This window comes from Cydia pomonella, chromosome 7 (genome assembly GCF_033807575.1).
Source record: "Cydia pomonella isolate Wapato2018A chromosome 7, ilCydPomo1, whole genome shotgun sequence".
NCBI lineage: Eukaryota > Metazoa > Arthropoda > Insecta > Lepidoptera > Tortricidae > Cydia > Cydia pomonella.
Genome location: NC_084709.1, coordinates 7,373,351 through 7,387,316, shown reverse-complemented (window position 1 = coordinate 7,387,316; position 13,966 = coordinate 7,373,351). Strand labels below are relative to the sequence as shown.

The 13,966-nt window shown below is 35.3% G+C and overlaps 1 protein-coding gene across 2 annotated transcripts in view; it reads left to right on the top strand.

The window, feature by feature from the left end:
* LOC133519723 (uncharacterized) overlaps positions 1–13,966 on the top strand; it is a 93,353-nt gene that overhangs the window by 57,690 nt on the left and 21,697 nt on the right. For both annotated transcript variants that reach the window (XM_061853785.1, XM_061853784.1), the window contains one exon: positions 7,267–7,402. In XM_061853785.1, the coding sequence (XP_061709769.1) occupies positions 7,267–7,402 (136 nt within the window). The remainder of the gene's footprint in view (positions 1–7,266; positions 7,403–13,966) is intronic.

Here is a 13,966-nt window from a genome sequence, read left to right as displayed (position 1 = left end):
AACGAACGTAAGTATTTATTCCTTTTAACCGCGCTAAGAGACATGGCAACGAGCGTTCGGTTTATCCAATTTAGATCGCTTTAATCCTTGGATTATTAAACCTTAGGCCAGGAAAAAGCGGTATCATTTGAGAATTGTGTTTCCAAATTATATTACAGTACACCTGGTTACCCGAATTACTCGGATTCCTATGTGCTTTGAACTCTTGTTTCTAAGGGCTGAACTTGTATGACTGTGTTTGTGTAGGTATTCTAGTGGTTTAACATGTTGTCCTTTTTTTCCATTGCCACCGAATGTGTCTTGATTTATAACTTGATGTTAAAATATCAATAAGACGGTAATCACTCTGTGAAATATTTTCACCATAGATATTCAAAAGTGTAAAATACGTGTTGATATTAATATTAGTGTAGTCGCAGAGCGCACTTAATCGTAGGTATTAGAATACGACGGCGGTGCACTAACAAAAGGATGACTTACGCTAGACCTTCGTTTTCTGTGGAAGGTGACAGACACCACGTGATCACCGATCAGCCGTCCTAGGCAATGACGAGTCGGACGCCTCTGCCCGGGCACGGGCCGGTCTAGCGTAAATCATCCTTTATCTGACTGATGGTTGTTATTTCACATTTGCTGTTAACATAAGCACCAGTAAGTATTTAATCTGTAATGTATTGTGTTCTTAGAACCATACACCTTTATGTGGCATTGTTAGCTAAAATTGGCAAAAACAGAGCAGTTGCATAATTATTTTGCCGTATTTGTTTGTGGCTTTCCATTTTACATTTTATTTTACAACTTCGTTTTACTTAATAACTACTTCCTGAAATGGCGGTGTGTTATGTTATATTATTGGACGTAACATTACTTTAGGAGAGGTTTATTAAAGGTACACTGAGGTACATTGAAGGTACAATATAACCACAATACCAAGTCCATATCGACCGTTTGGAGAGAATACAAAACATTTTCTTAAAATCTTTAAGTTATAGAACAGGTACTTATTTTGTAAATTCAACGTTGGCGGCGTAACATTTTGGTGTACCTTCCCTTTTTAACCATAGGATATACTTAGACGTTATGTTTTTGTTTATAATTCTAAAAAACATTATTAATTGTCCTAATCTACTAAGATTAGTTACTTGCCCTCGATCGTTGTTTCATATTAGTTTTTCGGTCAAAAACTATTCCAGGCATGCCTTTTTCAGACGATTTCCTAGTTACTATAATAAACATCTATTCGAAGTAGATTGTTTTCAAAATTCGTTGGCTAGTCTAAAAAACATAGTTAAACGTAGGTAAGTTGTTTTAGTATATAAGGACAGATATCAGTTATTTTTCTATCTGATTCAGAAATTTGCATTAGCAATATAACTATATTTATTTCAGTTAACATAATTTATAATTTATGAACCTCCAGGTCTTTTTGTTGTGGTATATCATTTGTATTGCATTGTTGATATGTTTATAGATACGACTCTTTGGTTTCTAAATAAATAATAATAATAATAACCGCACACATTTTGCGTGAAATAATGCTAGATTTCATAGGTCCACCCGCCACCCTGACATCAGAATGGAATGGCGGGTGATTATTTTTTATAGTTCGTTTATAGAGGTACACTGGTTAATTTTAATTATGGGATTTCTTCAACCAAAAACATCACTTTTGATCAACTCGATCCATGTCTAATCCAGATTGAATTTATATCCTATAATTCAAATTAGAATACGCTTGTAATTACGATCTTACGATATATCTATAAATATTTCGTTAAAATTCACTGAGGTCAACCCGCCATCCTGACGCTCACCTTCTCAATAAATAAGTCTGTGAAATCAATATTTAAATGCCTAAGCACATTAAAACCCATTTAGGGTTTTATTCTACTTGCCTTACCTTGTCACTTTTTTTTATTTTCGACATTAGGTACGACACTAAATTACATGTAACAAGTAATGTTAGTGAAATCGTAAGGTTCACTAACATTACCTACATGCAGGTACCTAACATGTTACATTTGCATAGTCTTAACACTGATATACTTTCGAACGCAATAATGTAAATAGAAAAAAAAAAACCTAATGAAAGACATATTTTATTATTATATTTTGATTGCTCATCCTAAAACATGATGTTCATTTTTATGTTCCAAATATGTTCTGAATTTTGAGTTGTAAAATATCAAAGAAGTATTGTGTGTAAATCCAATACAGGCAATAAATTAAACCAGATACAGAATTTATCCGTGTTATCATGAATTAAGAAGTTTTTTTTTTATGTTACACGTAATTATGTCCCCATATTTTTTTAATTTACCAAGCAGCAATTTACTGACAACACGTTATGACATTACGAGATTTGCGAGATACGAGCTAATAATAGCAACTGCCAACAAGTGCCAACAAGCGTTGACAGATACTTAGAAAAGCTCGTATCTTGTAACTGGTGTGTTGCTTTAAATTATCGACCGAATTCTTTTGTAAGGATAATTTTTTAATTGTATTTCTAAGCCACATTTATCTCAATATACTTTTGAAGCCCTAATAGGCTAACCACTGGTTATAATTATATTCGCCCGTATTTGATTTACACACTGTATTGTATATAAAATGTCAATGTAGTTTTTTTAAAATAACTGTTTACAATCAACATTGGTATAATATTAATATAAAAGCAGTGAACAAATTAATTTACTCACTAAATGTTGAATTGCACTCTTAAGGCCGGCTCGCGCTAGAACGGCCCGGGTTTAGGCCGAGGCGTCTGACACTACATTTTTTATAAAAAGCGTCACATGATCACCAATCACCTGTCATAGAAAATGCAGTCTCGGGCGCCTCGCCCCCGTCCCGGGCCATTCTATCATATGCATAGATTGTGTCATCCCAGCGTTCAATTATTGCAGGGTTGTCAGATTCTTGTAACATTGTAAATATTTACATATCTATTATACAATCAAGTAAATAAACAAGTAATCACAACAGGTTCTCATGGTAATATTTTGGTAATTCAAGCAATTAAAAATGAAATAGGGCTACAAAGTACTTAGCAAGGCCTGAACTCTCTCGAGGCCAGACGAAACAACAGTACATCATCTGCCAGCCGTTTTTGCGCGCATTAGCGATCTCCGTCCTGCTATCGAACCCTAGAATATGTTTCCTTGTAAATAATTCGTCTTTCACAAAAAGGCTGTAAGTCAAGAGATTATGTTAACTTTTGTACCCTTTTTTATGCTATGTAATATAACGACGTGCCTAAGCAATGTGGTGATATTCGAGTCACGCGCGGGTTACGATTTTTACAACGGCAACGATAAACGCAGGGCACATTGTTTTTAGAATTCATGATCTGTATTCCGTGATATTTTGTAATGTAGTGCCTTATGGTCCTTCTGATGTCTTTGATAATGTCGGATAATAACGTCCTACATAATTTCCGTTTAATTTAGTGTAGCACATTACTATAATATATTGCAGCTATTATTTATTTTGATAAGAGAGGTTACCTTGATAGGAGGTGTAACAATGTGATTTAGATTCGAAATAATATCTACCTATTTGCTGCACGCTTTTTAATGTGGTATATTTTTCATATAAATCACTAAGGTGTTTCTTTTAGTGCGTATCGAATCTACAGTCCTACATGCAGTAGGTTGATGTAGCTAAAACTACTATAGCTAATTAAACGACAATCTACGATTTGATGTATATCAATGATACAAATCGTTCTTTAAATCAGAAATCAGAAATTTATTTGCTCAAAACATGGTCAGTACAAAGGTATTATAACAGAGGTATTAAGTATCACATGCTTTGTCAGTAAAGACATGCAAACATATAAACTTATTGTAGACTATTATTACCAAACCATCATTAATTTATTAATTAATATAAAAACTAACAAAATTCATGAAAAATAACATAAAGCAGCGTTTCGATCAATATGTCATGTGAGAGACAAGAAAAACATATTTTTCTAGTATACACCGCGTTTTTTTTTATTTCCGTTAATTTCAAGGGTGCATTCCTGAGCTTAAATTAAGTAAGTTTCTCAAAGACACCGGTATTCTAATTAACTCCATTTCGGGGATAATCAATAATTTATTTTTATCTAATAAGGCCCTTACGAGCATATGCACTTGCCTTAGGGCCTGTTTACATATTGATTAGTGTTAAGTACGACTGTATACATTTGTTACTAAACGTACGTACCTAATACTATCTTCGACCATTGGTGTTCGAAATGACATTGATATGTCACAGTTTTCAATTGTTTGGTTGAATTAAATGTAATGCCCATGTTACAACAACGCTACATGCAATATTTAATTACTTTTTATATAAATAAAAATATTTTTTTTTTAAATTAACTATGCCATTTAGTTTCCTTAAACGTACTTACCCATACCCCGGAATTAACGGAATTCAATAAAAACGCGTGCATATTATTTTCGTATTGACTCACCTTTCTTATTTGTCTTCTCAGATTGCATTATCTGGAGGTTATTGAGTAGTGAAAGCACAAAACGAAAATAATCACCGCTTTTAATCAACGTCATAGTTGAATGTATGAATGAGATGGCTTGGGCCCAGTTGGTCAAATTACCGCGATTCCAATCTAGGCGTTTTGGTATCTAACGGAGGCCATGAACTAAGACGAAAATCAGCTGCTAGGTTTTCTTCTTGGAAAAAATCTTTTTCCTGAATTCTCGAGGCATTCAGCTAAGGCGTAATATTCCGCTGAATTAATTGAGCATTATTGTATTTATAAACATCTCCTAAAGTATTTTTTTTTTACTTTAGGAGAAAATAGAAACCATCGTCTCAAGCAGAATTTGAGCATGCGACCTTCTACTTCCTAGGCGTCCACCAATTAACCCTAACACCGCTTTGATAGCTAATTTTCTTAGAGCCACCTTTTTGAGCAGAAATGGCCTAAATTATTTCTACTTGTTTATTTTCTATCTATTTAACTTATTAGTTCCGCATTGGCGGTGCTCAGAACTTAAGTAACGATCTTCTTACCTTGTAAACTTTATGTACCTACCTAGAAACGAGCATTATAATGAAATGCCTATTTCATTTAGTCTGGTTAATGTAATTAATAAATAAACCTACGGATTATTGAATTTTCGCCCTAAACTATAATAATAATAAACAATGGAAAAAAAGTCAGATATTCTTAGATATCTGAAAATCTATTCTTAGAATTTTAAATAAATATTATAGAACATAAATAAGCTCAAGAAGGCTTGTGTTGAGTGTACTCAGACAACGATATATACATATAAGATACAAATACTTAAATACATAGAAAACACCCATGACTCAGGAACAGGTATCTGTGCTCATCACATAAATAAATGCCCTTACCGGAATTCGAACCCAGGTCCATGGGCTTCATAGGCAGAGTCACTACCCACTAGGCCAGACCGGTCTTATATTTGCTATTTACCTGTAACTTAAGTTATTCTCCAACATAAGCATAAAAACGTTAGAGCAAACGAACGATTAATCAAAAAGTGGAGCGAACAGAGACCCATTAATTAAACCTCGAGCTTCATGAATTAAGTTTTTTTTTCGTGTTTTCAGAACCCTTCTGGTTTGAAATATTTCATTCCAACAAATAATAACATACCAAGATAATCATTTCATATCATTCCGTTGTAGGTGGCTTTATGGCTTCCGAACCGTTCTGAAGGCAATGTTTATGTATTAGCCTGCGGAGTCTTACTGGGAATTGCATTAACGTGCCGTACGCATCTTGTGGAGTATTATCATGTGTGATTTATTTAAAATCATTTTTAGTGTTTTAATATAATTGAAACACTTATGAAATTACAGGCAGACTGTATTCGGGCTACCAACCGCGGGTTATTCGATTTGCGGATAATGAAAATTGGCTGTGTTAATGAGATTGAAAACAATAATACTATAATAATTCTGAAAATGACTATCATTGTGTGTACGTATAAGCATCATTGTCTACTTGGATCCTTATAACACGTCGTCGTCAATTTTTAAAATCACGTCGGGTGCACCTAACACCAAAGATATTACATGCGCGTTACCTATCCTTTAAAAACAGGTACATTACTTTTTTGAAGAACCCTGTACTAATAGCCTATGTGTGTCTTGATACTCTTGATTTTTTATTTAGATTTTATAGTTGGCACGATGGATAAACAAATTTTGGTTGGACAAGGTTTATCACTCCCGTTAGATCTCCTGGGGACGTCAGTTCGATAACATTTATTTTGTATTAAGCAAAAAACTTAATGTGAAGTTTGAACCCGATCTATCTTCAATGTCGGTATCACAGTTTTTCTCAAGGGACGACAGTATAAGGTACGTTAGAAAAAAATGTACAAAGTTTTGAAAGATCGGTGACACGCATGTGATATCCCCCGGAGTTGTTCGTGTCTATGGGGTATGGTAAGGTTTGCCATCAGGTGGGCTGTACGTTTATTTGCCACTAACGTAGTAGTATTAAAAAGTATTACAATTACCTTTAACGATACCGACTGAACTATCAAACTTCCTATCTAAAGAAATGTTCGCAAACTTATAACAGCTTTGGAACAACTGACACTCACAGTTTTTAACTATGGGTGCTAAATGACAAGGACTTTCCAATGCGTAGAATAAAGTTGACCATATCAGGACTCCTGATTCAGGAGCCCAATTCGAACGTAGAACGATATCAGTATGATAATGATGACAAAATTGTGTCATTTTTACACAATTTGATGTATATTAACTGCAGCTATGCCCCTGCATAGCTGCAGTTAATATACATCAAATTGTGTCTTTTACTTTTATTAAAAACTAAAAAACAAAGGGTTGTTTTTTTAGTTTTTAATAAAAGTAAAAGAGTTAGAAGCTTTTAATGGTAAAAAAATTATGGAATTTTTCACCCTAAACTATAATTATAATAAACAATGGAAACAAGTCAAACGAAGGAGCATATGTAGCTTTTAGTTAATATACATCCAATTGTGTAAAAATGTTTTTCATTCTGTCAATATCCAGAAAGGAAAATGGGGACTACCTTTGTGTGTGAAGGAGCATGCAGTCCTCCACTATAATCTAAATAGAACTCTTGCTTTTATTTCATAGCTTTAATTGAAAGAAAGAAAAGGAGAAAATATATTTATTTAACGCCACAATACATTACAACCTAACTTAATTATAACTTATATTATTAACTTGTATTAATTGCATTCCCGAAAGCTACAAATTAAAGAAATGTTATGTGGACAGATATCCCGGTCCGGGGCGCGGCGCGTGGTGCTGCAGCAGGCCACGCCGGCGATGGCGGGCCGGTTCCGCTGCGAGGTGTCCGCGGACGCACCTACCTTCCACACCGAGATCCGCTCCGCGCCGCTAGAAGTTGTGGGTAAGTGACTATGTGTTTAGATATCCCGGTCCGGAACGCGGCGTGTGGTGCTGCAGCAGGCCGCACCGGCGATGGTAAACCGATTTCGCTGCGAGGTTTCCGCGGACGTGCACATCTTCCACACCAAGATCCGCTCCGCTTCGACACCGAAATCCGCTTCGCGATATGGAAGGTGACGATAAGAACAGAATTCTAACAGGGTAGAAAGCAAATTATATCATACAGACGATCTTGGGAGTTTAATCAACTTTAAACGAAGCCAGGAATTGCCGTTCCAGTTGAATCAAACCTAAAACGGTATTAATTTTTTTACAATATACCTATTGGAGTTTTGATATTGTTAAATGATACGATCTTGACACTACTCGCAGTGCATCTTGCTCGCAGTTATCTACGTATGTGGTTCAAGTACATCAAAAGCTCAATATGATATCAAAGATGTAGTTAGGTTATATGATTATGTAGCCGTCGCAATCAATGGTATCGGAATAAAATAGTGTAACTCCAGGGCCAGTACAATACAAACATATAAATAGGCATATATTTTGTAAACATCGTGAGCCACTGAGCTACACGGCGTACCACTGTTTAAAATTTACTAATCTCGACCTTTACCAACTCGAATTAAGAGTATACGTTTCGGAAACATTTATGTAACTTTCAACTTACCTGCGGCTGAAAACCGTAAATTTTTAACATCCAATTATCAAGGGAAAATTGTTTATTAAAACTCAAGCATCTTGGCAAGTAATGTAAAGAATAGGTAGAAAATTAAGAGCTAGAGAAATAAAATGCTTATCCTTGCTATATGTTAAAGTTATTTGGATGTATATGAAATACTCGTATCTCAGTAGTGCTATTGTTGTTTTGAGAAAAGTTACGCAAGTTGTACCGCAATAAATTGCTTTAAGTAGAGGATTGCGGCTTGTAGATGTGAGGGTAAGTATTGTGTGGTATTGTTCAGACATTTTGGTACGCCCACCGCGGCGGCCTACCGTACCTACTTAATTTGTGGTACAGGTATCGCACGTGCCGTTAGGTACCCCCAGCCTCAGTTAAACAACCATCTAACAGAATGTTGAAGTATGTTATTGTGAATGTTGAAATCCTGCAGCCCTACAGACAACTTTTATCAATTGAACAGTATCTATATTCAGGTTATTTCACATTCAGGTAAGTTAGTTATCGACCCGATCCAGATTTTCGGAAGATATCCAGAAACACACACTTCGCTAACGAATTATTTAATACCTCCGGTGTTTGAACTAGAATTATTTAACAACCACGAATGATTATGAAAAACGAATTATTACATGTGAAAACGAGTTTTCCTTAGTTACAACTAGTTTTCCATATAGCCTCAGTGAAAACACTTTTTCACTAATTAAAACTGATTTTCCGTTAGGCTTTGGTGAGAACTATAGTTTCAACCGGAATTTTTCAGTCAAAACTAAGTAGTTTTCAAAAAGTATCTTGGTGAAAACTAATTTTGACTAATTGTTCAGAAATGTATTTCAGTGAAAAGTAGTTTTTGCTAGACGATACACGTAAGACAAAAAAACTTCTTTCTCTGTTAACATTATAAAGTCGGTACTCGAGCTCCCCGGCTAATAACGTGGCACAATCGCTTCGCTCGTTCGGCTTCGCGCGCTATTTAGCCACGGTTACGTATCTAACGCTCTCTTCCTCGCTTTGCTCGTCGTCGCACCTATCTTTAGAAAACCGTGAAAACTAGTTTAAACTAGTGAATATGAATATGCGTTTTCCTTAGTCAAAACTAGTTTTCACAATAAATGAATATTTAGTGAAAACTAGTTTTCACCAAGGGAATTTGTGAAAACTAGTTTTAACTAATGAAAACGCGTCAAGTTTTAACTAGGGACAACACGTTTTCACAAAGTTCCTATGTAAAAACTAATTCATAACACGACATAGTAAACCTTATTGAAATACATGGAAGTTATTTCTAAACTATAATCGTTCTCTAATCAAAACCTAATCCGTATCTAATGAGTAATTAAGCAAGCTTAAGCAGTGATCAGTTTTGATCAAAATGATCAATAAACCATGAGGCGTAATACTGCTTAGATCTCATACGAAACGAATATATATTACTAACATGAAAACACGTTATTAATGATATAGGTATGATTAGCGCATAGTAGCTTCTGCAATCTTAATCCTCAGAAATGTATACGGCTCAATATAATACTTGTAAGTATCACGATCATTACATAAAGATTTAATGTGTAGGCACTATGCATGAATAATTCAAGTCAGGGGTGTAGTGACCACGTTGCCAAAAGTGCTGTAAAGGGATGCGTAGGGTCGAGAGTCACCTACGGTACACCCAAGACATCAATAAAACGAGTACAGTGTACCTTCGCTCATGGTCCATCCGTGATAATGTATACGTGTCTTGACTTTAAATTAGCATCGGTTTCATTGTACTTGCTTCGCCGCAATAGTAAAGATTATAAGCTAGAACTGCAACATTTACTTTTTAGGGTAGTAAATATAATAACAATACATTGTTAAAGAGGTTATAAAGTCACCAATAAGATGGATTCGTATCTTCGAGGGTCTCCCCTTACGGGGATTACTCTTACGGCTGAGTCATTACAAAGTGCTTTTTACAACTACTGTAAGGAAATGTGTTAATTATATATTTTATAATAATTTAACGAGAGACGATACTTTTATATTCGTACTTACTCTAACAAAAAATTAATAACAGCCAATCTTGCAATTGCTTTAAATTTAGTACTCGTAGATTAACACTATTTTTACTAGAATTATTAGTTTATACAACTAATCTCATAGGTAATTGTATTGACTCAACAAAACACTAAAAATATAATAATCATCGTAACATCCCGCTTAATTAAACTTTTTCAAATGAAAGAAAATAGCCATTAAAGCTTAAAAAATGCCTTACACGTTGAGTTTTTCGACCTATAAACAACCTCTCTTATCATAAAAAGGATTAAAGGCCCTACCATAAATACCTAAGGAACTTGGTGCGCTGAGTTTGATTGTCAACCAGTCAGTGAGTAGAAAGGAAAAGTGTAATTATCTAGTAGTACTAATCTAAGTATGTAATTTTCTATATATGTATACCTATCGTCACCTAGCACCTCGAGTTGCTCATTATTTTGAAGCTAGGTTGATCTGTGTAAAATTATCCTCAAATTTATTTCTCTAAATAATTATATTTAGAGAAATAAACGCGTATATCTATTCGATGTTGAACAATATCAATAATTTAAAAACAATGCATTAATTGGTTGCTTCAGTTTAAGAAAAATCATACTAATAAGCTCCGTACATCTCCGTACATCCGTTACATCTCCGTAGCTTCATTCTGTTTAGGGAAATTTGAGCTCCATAAGGTTTGGTTGCACTATTTACTGCGGATTTCGGATCGGGATAGACGCATAATTGGAACCAATGAGCTTGTCTAAGCTTAGCGATGTAGGCAATTTACCCGACGTGATATTGCCTTGTTCTAGTAGGCATTTTCTGATTCGAAAGAAAAAAGGAGGTACGTTTAGTAGATTTAATTGTATTCTCATCTGAAACAATTCGATTACAATCGGGCAAATTGTTTCATTTTACGTATACAGTTTATTCCACGTTTAGTATTCCGTTCAGGATTTATTACACAGTACACACGCTAAATAAATAAAGGCCAACCAAACCATCTGTCGTAAATCTACCTGCTAACCCATTCCCATTTAATTTAATCGTGGTACAACTATTGATCCCTTGACGTAATAGTATAATTATGTACGGTCACGATCGCCAATAGTGGGTCGAGCAGAAATAACAGATCCTGAAAGGCAAGTCGGTTTAAATACTATGAATAATGCCTGGGACCTTATTTCAAGCACGTTTATTTACATCCGCTGTACCTAACTCCACGATGCCTTTGCAATAATCAAATGCCTACCAATTTCTCAATCATGTTCAGGTATCCTTAGGGAGAGGTACTAGGGAGGGGAGGCACAGTCACAACAATACGTTCTAAATTGCAATACTACACACCTACATGTTATGGTACATGTTAAACTGATACATACTTCTAAATACACTCTCATTCTGACAACCAGAAGTCGATTTTTTTTATTTCGAGCGCTCGATTTCGTTAAACCTGAAAGTCTGTGGAGAACAATGAAATGCTATTTTACAGTTGGTATGTGGATGGCCAAAAACCATTCGAAATGAAGACCTATGGAGTATATGCCGGCAAACACCCATTGACGAAGAAATTGCGACACGGAAATGGAGATGGATAGGACATACTATTCGAAGAGGGGAAACGAATAATGGAACACTCTTGGCAACGGTCCGTCCTAAGAGAGTTACGAGCGGTCGGGTTGAGCTGGAGCGAGGCCAGAAGACGAGCTGAAGATAGGAAGGCGTGGCGCGAGCTTGTGAAGGCCCTTTGCACCTCTGGGGTGCTTTAGGACAACAACAACAACAACAACAACAACATGTGGATGGTGACATAAAATTAGAAGTACAGTGTACTCTACAATTGGGCATGCTAAAAATATAATATATCATGTCATAAAATCAAATAAAATTGTTTTTAAGTGGTAATAAATGTCTTGTACTTAAGAAGAGAAATAAATAAAAATTAAATAATTAAATCAATAAGTCAGTAAAGCTGAATAAATTATTCTGAGACCTTTAAAATTACAATTCATCATACTCGTATTCGACATTGTTCAGAAATTCACTTATGGAATAAAAACATTTATTTGATAATGATTTCTTAAACTGGTTAGGCGTACAGTTTCTTAAATCGCTCGGTAACTTATAAACTTGAATACCCTTACAGTACGCATTATTTGGGTCGTGAAATATGAGCGATATAAATTGGGAATCAAGTGGCATTCAGTATTCCACACTCGTTTTCAATTTTTTTAGTATAATTTAAATGTATTACTGGAGATAGCATTAAAGGAAAAACACGAAATCGAGCGGTCGAAATTCAGAAATCGGCCCCTGGCCACATACCTTTATATAATATATGTATATACTACTTGTTACGAGAAAAAAATCACAATACAGCGTGGCAACGCTGTGAGTGTGTGAAATTAGGAAAACTAGCTGAATTGACGATAATGAATAATTAATATTTTACAAATAAAATATATATTACAAAAAAAAAAAACACAATTTATGGGTAAGTACAACCTACATGGTATGCTTAAGTTTTCGACAGCTGCTGCTAAAACACTATATTGTTTGGCATGGCGAGATAAAAACTATAGCGGGATTTTAATATCGACAAATGACAGTTACATTGTCGTTTCGCTCGTCTAGCGAGAGCAACTGGCGAAAATAACGAGATGCTGGTCCTGTATTTATTCCTATTCGTTGCGTGTGTGCAGCCACGCAAATATGGACCAAGATAACTTGACCTCCAGATGTCGAATAACTATGGTTAAACGGAGATCGCTCTTAGAATAGTTCAACCGACTTACTGCGTTCGGCTTTTGGAATGATTCCAGCTTTAGCGCAACGGCGCGGCGATTCGTTATCCTGCCGCTTTTTGCAGGTAGCCCACAATGTTAATGCTACTGTTCTTTTAGGTACTGCTGGCTTGTAGCCAAAAAGTCACAACTTTGGCACGACAAATGGCATCCGTTTGTTGGTTATGATGGTAAAATGTGTTTCATAATATTGTATTTAGCTCCTTGGTAGTCGACAGCGCTGAAAATATTAGGAACAAAACGGCCGACCCTTATATAATTGGAATAAATATAGTGCCCAAATGTAATAAAGGTCGAAACTGTTCTTGAATAGCTGAAGTACTCTTCGTAAATTAGAAACCAACTTAGGTAAAGTTAGTTAATGTTTCGAAAAATTAACGCTTTGTTATTTTGACGCTACAGACGCAACACAATACATAATCCTTTCTCGTAGTTGGGTATAAAATATTTGAAACATGACTATGGTTATTGAGTGTGTATAGGGCTTTAGCGCCTGTTACAAACAAAATTGCAAAACATGCAACAGGTAAGCCGGATTTATCATATTGTACCTATACGGAACCTTCAATATTGCCTGATCCGATAAGCGCTTAGTCGCTTTATTTTAGGTTAGTTTGCAGATACATCGAATTCATATCCAGAATATAAGTTTTTGGCAAAAATAAAAAATTAAATTTTGGTAAAACCTTTTATCGCTGACTGTACTTTTCCTTGTACATGCAACTAATACTCATCGAGACAATTCTAAAAACCCCAAACACAATTAGTTTGCATTGTTGTATCACAGTGTTCCTATGGCCACCTCCTGTCTCCATCATCGGATCAGCTCGATAGTGCCATAATATTGCATTATCACCCGACTTGCATATGTATGCAAATTTTCAGCTTCATTGGAAGTCGGGACGTGAGACAAATTTAACTTGTAACCTATCACCCGTACAAACATAGATAGGTACATACTTACATTGAAATTTTAATAAAAGCTTGTAAAAACAACAGTTTTATCTGGCGATGCATATTGTCTTACTTGGCTGCAACATAGTAATAAAAGCGAAGTTTC